We start from the raw sequence: 15541 nt of genomic DNA, 5'->3' as shown, positions 1-15541 counted from the left end.
TTCATATAAGGATCAAGCTGTTTTAAAAATAGTCTAAATGGTCTGAAGACATCCTACAATTTAAGTACAAACTACTGAATACATGAAATACCTACAAAGATGAGGATTATTTTGATATTCTCTTTGGATTCTAAGAATAACCATTTTGTTCATTTTAAAATAGCTTAGTATGCCAAATTTGACCATCGAAGGATTTTTTTTTTTCTGATTTTCCTAGGCAAAGGCCTTTGCTATGGCAATACAATGTACACACCATACTATGTGTTATGCACAATGTGCATACAACAGGCTAGTCTGCAACCAATTCTCACAGAAAAAAAGCAAGAGTGAGCAAGACCAGGGGCCAGCAAGTGGCATGGTGGTTAAGGGTGCTGGACTCCCACATGGCTGACCACGGTTCAAGTCTCGGACCTTGTGGCTTGCTTTCTCACTTCCTCTCTCTGTCTCTCTCTGATCAAACTGGAAAATAACAATGATAATGATAATAAATAAAGTTAAATTTAAAAAAAAAAAAGAGTGAGCAAGACCAAAGGGACATCTGAAGCCCCCAAGATGACTTAAGCTTGTGTAATTCCAGCTCCTTAGGCAGCTTTACTCCAAGCTGTCCAGGTCTAAGATTGGCACAGTTCCAAACCTACCCAAAAATGTACACCCAAGGCATAAGCTGGCAGGCAGACAAGTAGGTATTTCCGTTGGAGAATCACTGAGAGAGTAGATCAAAGCTGAAGAGAATTTAAATAAGACTCCAGAAACGGGGCAGTGGCAGGATTAAGGGGAAGCCTTAGGAAAGAGCTTCATACTTCCTAATGGGGTGAGGACAAATGTATAGTCTCCTGCTAAATTCATCTATCTCTAAATCAGGACCACAGGGTCCAAGTTAAACTATATCCCTAAGTTATATTAACTGGAATGTTTTACCTGTTACATGTGCAAGTGTACTCTTTATGCTTATAAAAGCATTTGCAAATATGCAGAGATTAAAAAAAAAAGTATAGCTAATACTTCAAACAAAATTCGAAATAACTGTATTAGTGCCTACATGCCACATTAAATCCCTAGCAGAACTGTTAATATCAGATGATATCAAAAGTGAGTCAGAAACAGATTTTGTGTGTACCTTTCCACAGACACTGAAGTGGAATGAAAACAGCATGTAGGATTAAAAGGCCAAAACTAAAATAACATCTTCATTCACCTTCAAATAAGGTTCTGTTTTTGTGCTCTCATTTATTTTAAGTTATATTCCGATTTGCTGGCATTTATCTTTATTTAGGCATGCCTACATTTAAAAAAGAATGGTGATTAGTTTTAATATCCAACATAAAACTTCCGGATTCCCTCACCCAGTTTTATTATTAAAAGCCCTAGTATAAAAGATTTCCGTGATCCTTACCTGTCATGGAAAACCTACTACTTGCAGTTTTTTTATTTTATTTTTTTGAAATATTAATGGTCAGATATTCCACCTGCCAAAGAAAATATAATATGATCTAGTTTTCCCAAGTTGAAACATGGTTAATAAAAATAAAAAACTGCATTTACACAAAATATTCAAAAATTAAAAAGAATGATGAATCCTAGGTCCTAAAGGGAACAGAAAAACTGCATAGTAAATAACTTCAAATCGAAATCGTGGAAATTTCTGTCCTGTGCCCCCATGCTGTTTATTAATTACCACATTTTAAAAACAATAATTATGTTACAAAGGAGAGGATTTATCATCTGCATTTCTTCTTCAGGTCAGCTTGGCTTTCTTCTTAGCAGGTCCTTTATGCCCCTTGGCCTTTCTTCTTAAATTCCGCCTGTCCACCACAGGCACTTCCACTTCTATTTCCTCCGAGCTGCTATCCACAGCTTTTTCTGCTGACTGTGTGAACTGATCCAGCTGCTCAGAAGATGCTTCAGACTTTTTTCTCTTCCGACTGGTTCTTCTGTCCTGCATTCTGTGAAAATGGCACATCTTCAAGTTCAACCTCTATCAGAGAACTCTGAGGAAGAGCAGTAGATGTCTCCTGGGGCTCAGATGCCCCCTCCTCACCCTGATCTTCTAATGAGGAAGTAGTGTTAGGTGATACATTCTCAGAGACCGGTTCTTCAGAAAACTCAGCTATTACCGAGTTTGGAAAGCCACTGTCTGATCGTTCTTCATTTGAGACAGTCCCAACATTGTCTGAGCTCCCCAAATGTGCTTTCTTTCTTGAAACGGGGGACAGTTTCTCTTCATTGTGCCCCTTTTCATCAGATGGGTCTTCTTCTATCAACATTTCTGAATCAGTTATTTGTGGGGTCTGAAAATAAAAACCTGGTCAACAAATAAACTTTTGCAATATGGTTCTAATATATTCTCAGACATTACACAACGACACTGAATTACAATGTAAAGATTTCATTACTTTTGTTAATTTTGTGTATGTATTCTGAATATAACACAATTTCTTCAAAACTCTCACATGGTTATTTTGATACATTTAAGTTTTTTAAAGATATAGTAAAAGTATTTTACCTCAAATAGTATTTATGACCACTAAACTTTCTATTAAGATTCTTTATCACTACAGATGAAACAAAAAACTATATATATATATATGCTTTCTGTCTGTCTGAATATGGCAGGTAAGATTGAATAAAGGAATATAGACAAAAATATGGAGAGAATTTTTACAAATTGGGAATAACCTTATAATAGTAAAGAGTCCACTTTACTCCAAAGAACCTAAAATTTGAGTTTACACTCAAAGAGTTGGAAAAATATCCCCTACCACTCTTACCTGATTTGATCACACCTTTACAAGCATAAAAATTAAAACCAATTAAAAGCCTGTGATTCTTTACACACACACTCTCTCTCCTCTCTCTCTCTCTCTCTCTCTCTCAAACCATGAATCTGAAGCTTTTAGTTTTCTAGTATTACTAAAGACAGAACCAAGAATTCCTTGCAACCTACATGACATTGTGCCACCCCAGGAGTCTGACTATGGTTCATTAGATGATAGTTATGTGCAATGAGTATACTAATAAAATAATGCTGCATATAATAGCTCTCCAGCCTTAAACTAGAATATTCAAAAGTAGTAAAATTAAATTTCTTTTAAGATATTCCAAGGTCCCCCCTTCCCCAATGTGTCTCTCTCATTAAAACAAATTAAAATTACAGTGTGGATCAAAGACTATGCAAGCAATAGGTACACACATATTTATAATGCTTTATCCATTTTTCTAAGCTTTTTTCTAAGTGTACAAAGTAAAACCTCTTTTGTTATTATAAGTCAGATGTGAGTAAGGTTATAAAGCTTTAAGTTTATGGGATATTACAAATTACATTTTCTTATAATTTCAAATCTAGTATAAAAGTTAATTTTCAGAGGCTGGCAGATGGCATGGTAGTTAAGGGTGCTGGACTCCCACATGGTCAACTGTGGTTCGAGTCCTGAACCCGGCAGCCTTCTTTCTCACTTTCTCTCTCCCTCTCTCTCTCACTGTCTCTCTCTGGTCAAACTAAAATAAATATAAATAAAGTAAAACAAAATCATTCTTAAAAAAAAGCAGAGAGAATTTTCAGAGGCTTAAATATATTAAGGCGGGAGAAAATGTAGACATATCATACCCTCTACCTCCCAAAGTCATCAACCCTGGCACATCCTTTCCACTATAAAAAAAATAGGTTATTTTCTCCTTACCTTATCTGCCACAACAGCCTCAGAGGGTTTTGAAGATTCTACCACCAGTGGGACAAGATTTGTAGAGTCTTCATTAGAATTAAAAGACTGCAACTTTAATTCTTCATCTAAAACTTCACTGGTGGAGTCTTCCTCCTCAGTTATAAGTGAGGTCTTTAGAGTATCATCCATTATCTCACCATTCATAGGCTCTGACTCAGATTCCTACACCATGGAGGGGGAAAGTCAGGATATAATTACAAAGTAATTGTAATGATGAGTCCCTTCTCAGTGTCTGTCATGTACGAAGACTTGAGATAAATTTACCACATTACAGGGCAGAGGTTAAAGACTAGTTTTCCTGGGGGAAAGGAGAAACTTAGGAGGCATAGTCAGCCAAAGAAAGAATCCATGAACACCCTCTATCTTCCCACTGTTCTTACAGAGAGAGAGGGCAGGACCAGGATGCTCAGTGTTCTGGGCCTGAGATTCGGTGAAAAGATCCTGACTGCTTCTTGCTCTTCCTTCTTATAGGCAATCAGGGAAGGAATATTTTCAGTAAAAAGTACCAGAGGGAGTCTAGACTTGATGCTAGCTTTGTACAGAATCCCAGCACCGGGAACCTTCAGGGTCCATGGGACTTTACAGTTATTGCTAGAGGGAGGTGGCACTACAGTCTCATGGGAAGTTGAGCACAGGTGACCCTGCTTACTGGGAGAAGAGTCCCAGCCTCAGCTAGTGCAGTGTCGACCAATCCAGGACCATTTCTGAACAGTCCTACTCTTGCATCTCATTATGAAAATATGGGCACACAATCTGATGACACAAACTCTCCAATTTCTGAAATCCATCCAATGTTTATAAATTTACTTCTGTTTACAGTAGTGCTCTAAAGCCAAATGTCTAAAAATTAATCAATCCAAATAAGAAAAGCCATTGAAATTAAAATGGAGGTCTGTCACAGGTGACCTGTATGAGTATGTGCTCAGTATCTCACCGGATGAAACAGGCTGCATGCAGTATTTACAGTACACTCTTAACTTTCTAAAAGAAAAAAACATTTTTTCATAAACATTTATATATATATAAATCCTGTCTTTAAAAAATAGGTACTTTATTTTCTCATGAATGCTTTACTTTCCCAATTTTCTATAAGAAAAATACTATTCAAAAATACAGTTAATGAAGTAGAGAAAGCAGGAACTAAACTGAATGACTTAAGGAAATAAAATAGGTAGACCAGCAGGTGGAGTGGTGGTTAATGTGTTGGACACTCCCACATGGCTGACCATGGTTCAAGACCCAGACTTGGTGGCTTGCTTTCTCACTTCTTTCTCTTTGTGTGTCTGTCTTTCTCTAGTCAAATTAAAATAAATGAATGAATAAATAAAAGTAAATAAACAATTCTTTTAAAAAAAGAAGTGATATGTATAGTTTCACTTATTCACCTGTGCCTAGACTAGGCAAACATGTAAAAGATTTTTCAAAAAACTTAGGTATGCATGAAAGAAGAAATAGTAATCTGTAGGAAAAAAATTAAAGATATTAAATAAAAATATGAAAAGAATACTAAATGGATAGAGAGGAAGAAAAGAGACATAAATACTTGAACTGTAGAAGTCAAGGCAGATGAAGAGTTTATTTAGCCACAAAGGATTTACCCATTTTTTTTTTTTAAGATGCTTGCCTTAGGGCATGTGCACTCGCCAGAGAGAGAAAGACAGAGACAGTGAGGGGCCAAGTGAGAAATCACTCCCAGAGGGAATGGCCATGCCACAATCCTTTCTCTTCCATTCTCCTCCCAGGATCTTGGGTACACACACACACACACACACACACTTTGGTGATTTTTTTTCTTCTTTTTTTTCTGCTATAGGGTGTGTGCACTCACCAGAAAGGCAGAGAGATAGAAAGTGAAAAATCACCCCCTAGGGGGGATGGCCACGCCACAATCCCTTCTCCTCCATTCTCCTCTTAGGATCTTGGGCGGGCATGCACAGGTCCAGCATGAGTTTAAGCCACTGGGTTCGGGACTCGAAAATGGGAGTCCAGCGACATAGCCATTACGCCAACTGCTGGTCCCTACACTTCAGTGATTTTCAAGCCACCAGGTCTGGAACTTGAATCATGGTTGGCCATGTGGCAGTCCAGCAATGTAACCACTATGCCATCTCCTGGCCTCATCTGGCAGTTTTGTTTTAAAAAATTAGTTTAGTTTGGGACCAGCAGGTGGTGCAGTGGCTAAGACACTGGATCCCACATGGCCAACTCCATGGTTCAAGTTCCAGACCCAGCAGCTTGAAAATCACACACATCAGGCACAAATGTGTCCAAAATCCCAAGAGAAGAATGGAAAAGGGATTACATTGTTGCCATTCTCTCTGGAGGATAATTTCTCACTTTCCCTCCCTGCCTCTGTTTCTCTCCAGTGAGCACCTGCATCCTATGGCAAAAATCTTCCCTCCAAAAAAGAGAACTGGGGATGGCAGGTGGTATGGTAGTTAAGGTGGCTGGACACCACATGGCTGACCATAGTTTGAGTCCAAGACCTGGCAGCTTAGTTTCTCACTTTCCTTCTCTCTCTCTGGTCAACTTCAATAAAATAAAAAGTAAAATAATGATGGTACCCTCAGTTAGTGTAATGGCTATGTCGCTGGACTCCCATGTAGTCGGCCGCAGTTTGAGTCCTGGACCCAGCGGCTTAAACTCACGCCGGGTGCATGTTCGTGCGTGCCCAAGAACCCGAGAGGAGAATGGAGAAGGGATTGTGATGTGGCCATTCCCCCTGGGGGGTGATTTCTCATTTTCTGTCTCTCTGTCTCTGTCTGTCTGGCGAGCACACACACCTTATGGGTAAAAAAAAGTAAAATAATGACAATGAATAAAATAAAATAATTCTTAAAAAAAAGAGAGAGAGAGAGAGAGAGAATTTTTCCCAGGATCTGTGAGATCAACTGCAGTCCATTTCTATTTTCTTTTTAATTTTGCCATAGGGTGTGTGTACTTGCCAGAGAGAGAGAGAGACAGAGAGGAAAGAGAGAGAATTCACCCTCAATGAAGATAGCCACACTACAATTCCTTCGCCTTTATCCTTCGAGGACTCTGGGCATATATGTTCATGCACGCAACATGATTTTAAGCTGCCAGGTCTGGGACTCAAACTGCACAGCCAGCTATGTGGAATCCAGTGCCTTAACCTCCATGGCAACTGCTGGTCCCTTTTTTTCTTTTTTTGATAACAAATTCCTATACTTCTAACAGAAATAGGAGTGCAATTGAGGGCTTGTTGAACGGGAGATATTCTAATTGGTTCTGTAAGGTAGACTTTACAGTCACGTCATTTATGTAGCTCCTAAAGTGTGTTCAATTCCATAAATTCATTCACTCATTCATTTTTAAGAGATTTTTGCTAATGGCATGTACACTTGCTGGAGAAAGACAAGACAGAAAGCAAGAAATCAGCCCTCAGTGAGGATACCCACACCACAATTCCTTCTCCGGTTTCCTCTCAGGATATTGGGCATGCACGCACAAGCACAAGTTTTAAACCACCAGGTCTAGGACTTAAACCATGGTTGACTACATGGGAGTCCAGGGACATAACAATTATGCCATCTCATGGTCCCTCACTTATGTTTTAAATGCACTGGTACAATGTAAACATCCTTTATTATATCTTTGATGTAACTTAAACTTTTAAAAATCATATTTATGGGGCCAACAGGTGGTGTGCTGGTTTAGGCACTGGACTCCCACTTGGCTTGGGAGCTTGCTTTCTCCCTCTCCCACTCTCCCTGTGATGATCATATGTGCTCTTATAGCAAATTAAAATAATAATAATAAATAACATTAATAAATAATATTTATTTTTTATAGACCACAGATTAGTTTATTTTTAACACCCATCATGCCATGAATTCATAGGGAATAGGTTCCAGTAGCTCAGGCTCCTTTCCATTGGTTCTCACAAAGTGTGCTTCTCTGGGTGGAGCAGGCTGGCGCTTTAGTTGAACCCAGGTACCTTTCTCTTTGGCTTCTTTCTTTTTCTGGTCATTTTCCTTCACACGTTTTAGGAAGCTATCTCTGTTCTTAGAATGCTTAATATGATCAATACACACATTGATTCTCTTGGCAAGAATCTTGCCCTTAACTTGTTTGTTCACAACAATGCCAACAGCATGCTGGGTAACATTGTAGACTCTTCCAGTTTTGCCATGGTAACATTTATGGGGCATTCCTTTTTGAACAGTACCCATTCCCTGAATGTCCATAATATCACCTTTCTTGTAGATTCGCATATATGTTGCCAAAGGAACCACTCTGTTTTCTAAAAGGCCTAGAGAACATATATTGGGTGCCTCTCCTATTTCTCTTTGTGTTCATCATTTTGGTTAATTACTGGAAGATGGCGGTTCTGGCCAAAAGGAACATAAATAATTCTTTATACTTGTTACTATATCCTCTCCCCAACAATAGAACCTGACCTTGCTTAATATATGCTTTTTAACACTAAACACGGTTTCTACTAAAACTCTAATAAAATATATATTTTGCTAACAATGTATGATTAAGAAACTTAGGTTTTAGTTTGCTTTCATTCACTGGATCTAGAAGTGCTCTCATACCTTTTCACCATCTTGCTTCTCTGGGCGTGTCTGGGTTTCTGGTCCTGGCCGTGTATCTTTATCACTACTTTCATCCTCAAACTCTGTCACTCTCGGTTCAGGTTCTTCTTCTGGAAATTCTTCTGAGCTTTCTGATGTACGTGCAGTAGACTCAAGTCTAGAAAACAAAATAAAACCATTCTTGTTTTATTAAGGATGAATATAAAATTTCAAAATTCTTTCTGAACAAAGTAACCTTCTAGGCAATCAGCTAAGTGTTTTTCAGTTTTTCAGTCAACAAGTTCAGATTTCACAGGTTCAAAACCAATCCTTTCCCTTAAATGTTTATTCACTTTCCTACCTGTTCTCTAGTTCAGTGAATAACATTATCATCTTCTCAATCATGTAAATGAGGCCCTTCTTTTAATTTATCCCTATCTTACTGGATGTTGTTCTTTTTTTTTTTTTTGGAGAGGTTTTTGCTATACAGCGTGTGCACTCGCCAGCCAGACAGAGACAGACAGAGAGACAGAAAGCGAGAAACCACACCTCAGGGGGGATGGCCATGCCGCAATCCCTTCTCCTCTCAGGATCTTGGGCACGCACGCACACGCACCCGGCGTGAGTTTAAGCCACCGGGTCTGGGACTTGAACCGTGGTCAGCTACATGGGAGTCCAGCGACATAGCTATTACGCTAACTGCTGGTCCCCTGGATGTTATTCTACTAGAATAAACAAATATCCCAATTTACTTGGGTAAGTCCTATTTCATAGCTTTTATCCATAATTATATTACACCATCAGGAAAGTTACAATGTACGTCTCTATGCAGAAAAGTGTCATGACTTCTCCGATAACTCAATAGATATTGGAAATAATTATTAATAATTCCATTTTCATTTTTTAAAATGTCAGCTTGAACAATAAATTAATACAGCTTAGTCCTACTGTGGTCACCCTTATCCACAGTGTGTGTTCTAAAACCCCAGCAGATGCCTGAAACTGCACCAAACCCTACATATGTAGGATCTTCAGAAAGTTATGGAAAATGCATTTTAGGAAAAAACAACTATGCATGGATTTCTTTTTGATTTTTTTCCACATCCAAATTAAGATCATTCTTTAGTTTCATGAACTTTTGTTTTTTAAAAGAGATTTTTGCTATAGGGTGTGTGCACTTGCTGGAGAGAGAAAGACAAAGTGAGAAATCACTCCCCAAAGTTGGATAGCCACACTGTAATTCCCTTCTCCTCCAGTCTCCTCTCAGGATTTCAGGGACACACACACACACACACCTACACATGCCCAAGTGTGAGTTTTAAGCTGCTGGGTCTGGGTCTCCGACTGCAATCGACTACGTAGAAGTCCAGTGATGTAACCATTATGCCATTTGGTGGTCCCAAATCCTATGACCTTTTTGAAGTTCCCTCAATATACTATGCTTTTTCCATACACATATACATCTGATAAAGTTGAATTTATAAATTAAGCACAATGAAAGATTAACACTAACACCAAAACAACAATAAATGTAAAGCTTATGTTTATGTGTAGAATTTTGTATTTAATGTTTGCAATAGCAGTGACCATGGATAACTGAAACCCAGGTAACTCAAACCAGCGACTGTGAGTCTGTGGATAAGGGGGGATTACTATACCCCTGAAGTGACTTTCAAACCCCCAGCTTTCTATTCCCATTTTCAGATCCCAGCTTTAAGCCCCAATTCTCTCTGGACCACTGTAACTTTGCCCAACTCATGTTCAGACATCAAGTGCATCCTTCATCAAGGCTTTCAGAGCTGTCTTTCAGGGCTGTCTTTGTATCTGTACTTGTGACAGCCCAGCTCAGTCACTTCTGATGGTTCTCCGTAAGCTCAGTGAATACGGTGTGCCCCCTTTTAAGGACTAATATGACCAGATCACCCTCATATTTTCACTTTCTACTAGATCTCCCATTTACCTTATAAACCGGTTTAACTTGATTGACATTCCTCCGAGCTTTGTGCCTTTGGTCACATAGTTCCTTTAGCTCGATCAGTATGAATACTGAAGCCACAGATTCACGTCACTATTTTACATTTAAATTCATCTAAATTAGCTCTTTTTCATGGTGCCTTGGTGGAGGTTAGTTCACTTTAAAGTGAAGCTGAACATCTCCTTCCCAGCCAGATACATATAGCAGAGGATGGTGAATGAATGCAAACCTCACACTTTTTATTTTTTTAAGAGACATTTTTGCTATAAAGGAATGATGGCCACACTGCACTCTCTTCTTCCTCCATTCTCCCCGGGATTTGGGGCACACATGCCCACACACCCAGCATTGAGTTTCGAGCTACCAGGTAGGGGACCCAAACTGCAGTCAACCATGTAGGAGTCCAGGTCCCAACCACTATGCTACCTGCTGGTCCCCAAACTTTTCATGAGAAACTGATGGCCACAGAAGTTGCTGTTGATGCTTGAGAATGAAGAATGGAAAGGTTATGTGGTCTGAATCCACGGTGGGAATAAACAACATTTCCCATGAAGCAGGGTGTCTTGGCCCACTGTCATGTCTGGCTGCTACTGGGTAATAAGGACGGTTCCTGTCAGAGGCCAAAGAGAACTGGAGGACGAAAGTGCCTGTCTGTTCAGAACTGCATTGCGGATGCTAGTCTGAGCATTCTTGAATTAGTTATTGTCCAAAAAAAGATATTCCTGTACCGAACGATACAACGCTCTGTCTTTGCCTGGGACCCAAAGAGCTAACAGAATTGGAAAACTTCATTCTCGCTAAAGAAGATGATGTCTGCTAATATATCCAGTGAAAACCTTTAAATAAGGTAAGAAACCCACAAAAGAAGAGAGATTAATTACATGAGACTGAACTGGTGAAATATAACTTTATGACTTTTGACTAAAACATTACTGATTTTCTTCTATGCTTTGTTTTCCAGAGTTAAGAATTTTTGTCTTCTCTTGAGCTGTTAATAAGCTCATCTACTTACTATTTGAACAGAATTCTAATCTTTTTCTTGGCTTTACATCTTAAGCAAATTTCTCTTAACATTTTAAAATTTTTATTTATTAAAGCTAAAACTGCTTTTCTTAAAATTAAAAAATACATTAAAAAGACCTATTTAATGACCACAGTAAGCTAAATAGCCTCAGCTAGGTGCTACTATAGTATGTTTACTCTACTCACTGAGTTTCATGCCTAACATCGGACATGTGTTCACAGATATGTATATATCAGCTGAACTTGCTATTAAAAGTATTTAATAAAGATATTTTGTGATTCAATAAAATGTAAAAAAAGGAAAAGAAAGGAAGCATGTAGAATTTTAGAAACAAAAAGAAAATAGTGAGAAAATATCTTAGTTTGATTTCCAAATTTAAAGGAAACAGATAAAATATTTCAATGGTTAGCAGTTTATTACAGGTTTCCAGAATGTAATTTTTATTAGAATAAAGATGTTTTCATTTTAAAAAAAGAAAGAAAGAAAGAAAGAAAAAATATTGGGAGTGGGGAGGAGCAGGATAGGTAATAAGGGGGGAGAATTGAAAATGATTTATAATAGTTATGGAATTTCTTTCTTGAGTGGTGAAAATGCTCTAAAATTGATAGTGGTGATTGTTGCATAACTTTTAACATACTACAAATTATTGGATTGTACACTTTAAATGAGTGAATTGTATGATATGTGAATTATATCTCAATAAACTGTTTAAAAAGAAATCCAAGATTGTTGCTGGTATCCTGCAATATAAATGCCAGCCTTTTGCTCTCAAGAAATAGCATACTAAGAAAAACAAGGAAGAGGGAGCAGACTATGATAAACTTTTGGCTGAAAGAATGAAAGAGGCTGGGACCAGCAGTTAGCCTACTGGCTATGTCGCTGAACTCCCATGTAGTCGACCATGGTTCAAGTCCTGGACCTGGTGGCTTAAATTCACTCCAGGCGCGTGTGCGTGTGTGCCCAAGATCCCGAGAGATCACCCCCCGGTGGGGGGTGATTTCTCGCTTTCTATCTCCCTATCTTTCTGTGTCTCTCTGGCAAGTGCACGCGCCCTATAGCAAAAACCTCTCCAAAAAGGATGAAAGAGGCTAAAGAAAAATACCAATAACAGGTTGTCAAGAAATGAAAGCTGTCTTCTCTGTGTGCTTCTATTGCTAAGTCTGAGACCATTCAAAGGTGAGTTTTTTTAGGAGTAACAAATAAAAGAGATCAAATATCAAATAAAAATAAATACAATAATAAAAATGAAATGAAATAAAACATTCAGTTCTGTGGTTTTCTAGCCACATTTCAGTTGTTCAATAGGTATATGTAGATACAGAACATTTTTATTGTCGCAGAAAGTTATATTGGTGAGCCCTGGTGTACTGACAGATTAGGAGTCAGAAAATTTTTCTCTAGACTTTGTGGGCCACAGATCTCTATTCTATGTACTCAACTCTCCCATTGTAATGTAAAAGCAACCATAATAAACTTAATAAGCATGGATATCTCACAGTAAAAGTTCATTTATAAATACTGGTGATCAGGCCAGATTTGGCCCGTGGACCATAGTTTTAGACCCTTAGACTAGAAAGTCCTCTTTCAACTCTGCTAGTTATGTTTCTACTTATCTTTGAATAAGAGATACATAGAAACTTGAACCAAATGCCAGTGCTCTCCATTCCCTCAACAGGACACAATGCTCTCTTCTGCACCCACAGAATTGTGCACTTCTAAAACTCAACTATCACGATCCACCTGCCAGTTCTCTTAACTGTGCATGTGTCTTTCTATCACCATGCAATCAATTCATCAAGTGCCAAAGTCATGTTTTGTTCTCCACAAGTCTAAGGAATCAAGCATTTAGTCTTACTGTTCTATTTCTTTTTTGTTTTTGTTTTTCTTCTTATGGAGAGTTTTTTTTGCTATAGGGTGAGAGCACTTGCCAGAAAGAGAGAGACAGAACGAGAGAAAGAGAGAAATCACCCCCCCCCGCCCCAGGGGGAGATGGCCACACTGCAATCCCTTCTCCATTCTCCTCTCAAGATCTTGGGCACGCATGCACACACGAACCCAGCGTGAGTTTAAGCCACAGGGTCCAGGACTCAAACCACGGTCGACTATATGGGAGTCAAGCAACATAGCCATTATGCTAACTGCTGGTCCCCCTTACTGTTCTATTTGTGAAAAGAAAACATAACTCCACAATAATTGTGGAATGTTTGATTTAAAATGCATTTTTATACTTACTTCTAAGAAGGATACTATATCAAAATACAGCTCAGTGAGAAAATCATAGTTACATAAACTCATTCGTCTTTGTACAAGTTAGGAGATTTAAATATATACTTATATTTGCCTCTAGAATTGTCTATAAAAATAAAACTTTTACATAATTACTTCAATTTAAATTTATTTAGATAATGAAATTAAGCACAATTACAGAATTTTCTACCAGAGTATAATAATTTGATAGCTAACATGGGAAAGCTATGACTTAACTAAATGGCTGACTCAAGAGTTGGTAGAATCTATTAAGGCAAAAGTTTAATTTTTCCATAAGATTTTAAATCTTTCTTTTTATAATAAGGAAGAGAGAGAGAGGAAGTGAGTACAGGAGGAAGAAAAAGAGATGTGTTTTTGACAGAGTTTCTTGCCATGTTCAGATCCTTTCTGCTCCATCATCTCAGCCATCCAGGACTGCAGGTCATGCCACCATATGGGCCTACTAAGAATAGGCCAAGAATCAAACTCAAGCCTTCCTTGCAGCCCCCATCATCATGCAACTGTGCCCTCCTGCTAGAACCACCAGAGCTGGCCTGAAAATCTTGTTTTAAGATTCAAAGGACAATTTTAACCAATATTATACCCAGCAAGATTATCCTTCATATGGGAAGTAAAGATAAAAAACATTCTCAGATAAACAAAGCCTGAAAGAATTTACCAACTCCAGGCCAGTTCTTTAAGAAGTTCTGAAGGGAGTGCTATGCCTAACAAACTAAAGTCAGACAGACAGAAATCAGAAATCAAGAACAATCAAGAAAATGGCTAACTTAACGATAGGAACAAGTCCAGAAATATCAATAACAACATTGAATATTAATGGATGAAATTCTCCAATCAAGAGACAAAGACTGGCTGAATGGATCAAAAAACAGAAACCCTCTATCTGTTGCCTACAAGAAGCACATCTCATGGATAAAGATATACATGGACTAAAAGTGAAGGGCTGGAAAAAGGTATTCCATGCAAACAGCTCAAAAAAGAGTTGGAGGCACAATACTGATTTCAGACAATATAGGCTTTAAGACAAAACTGTAAGAAGAGTCAAAGAGGGACATTATTTAGTAGTAAAAGGGCTAAATCATCAAGAAGACATAACACTATAAATATCTATGCACCCAGCTCAGTACGTGAAGGAAAGACTGCTAGACCTATAAGGAGAGATAGGTTGTAACACTATAGTCATTGGGGATCTCAACACTCCATTATCTCCTTTAAAGAGATCTTTTAGACAAAAAATAAATAGACAGATATAGGACCTAAATGATACTATAAACTGAATGGGCTTGACAGACATCTATAGAACTTTCCACCCTAAGACCACTAAATATACATTTTTCTCACCCACACATGAAATCTTTCCAAAGATCAATCATATGATAGGGCACAAATCAAGCCTTTACAGATTCAAAGGCATAGAAACTATATCCAGCATCTTCTCTAATCATGATAGAAATAAACTTGATATTAATTTCAGGAAAAATCCTCAAAAATACACAAATACATGGAAACTAAACAACCTACTTCTGACTGACTTCTCAACTACTAAAGAAATTGAGACTGAAATAAAAAGATTTATGGAAACAAATGATAATGAGTACATGAGTTTTCATAATCTATGGGATACTGCAAAAGTAGTCATAAGAGGGAAATTCTAACTACTAGTACACATAGGAAAAGGCTGGACAAGTGGCAAACAGACAACCTAACATCATGCCCCAGGGAACTGGAAAAACAACAACAACAAAAATTCCAAAAAATGCCAGGAGAAAAGAAATAATAAAGATTTGAGCAGAAATAAATAAAACAGAAAATAAGCCATACAGAAAATAAATGAAAGCAAAAGATGGTTCTTTGAAAAGATTAACAAGATTGACACACCATTAGCTAGACTGATTAAGAAGAGAGAAAGAAACCAGATTAATCAAATTCACAATGAAACAAGCAATATTACAACAGACACAACAGAAATACAAAACATCACTAGAGGATACTATGAACAACTAACTATACGCCA

At 37.9% G+C, this 15541-nt stretch overlaps 1 protein-coding gene across 1 annotated transcript in view; it reads right to left on the bottom strand.

Moving 5' to 3' along the window:
• Positions 1-457: 457 nt before the first annotated feature.
• FAM169A (family with sequence similarity 169 member A) overlaps positions 458-15541 on the bottom strand; it is a 52168-nt gene continuing 37084 nt past the window's right edge. Inside the window, 4 exon segments of the mRNA XM_006167790.1 lie at positions 458-1912; positions 1914-2288; positions 3678-3881; positions 8282-8438. Coding sequence (XP_006167852.1) covers positions 1736-1912; positions 1914-2288; positions 3678-3881; positions 8282-8438 — 913 coding nt within the window. The 3' untranslated portion in view covers positions 458-1735.

Source organism: Tupaia chinensis, unplaced genomic scaffold, assembly GCF_000334495.1.
Source record: "Tupaia chinensis unplaced genomic scaffold, TupChi_1.0 Scaffold145093_1, whole genome shotgun sequence".
Taxonomy (NCBI): Eukaryota; Metazoa; Chordata; class Mammalia; order Scandentia; family Tupaiidae; genus Tupaia; species Tupaia belangeri.
Note: the sequence above shows the minus strand (reverse complement) of the source record. Positions and strands in the feature narration are given on the sequence as shown.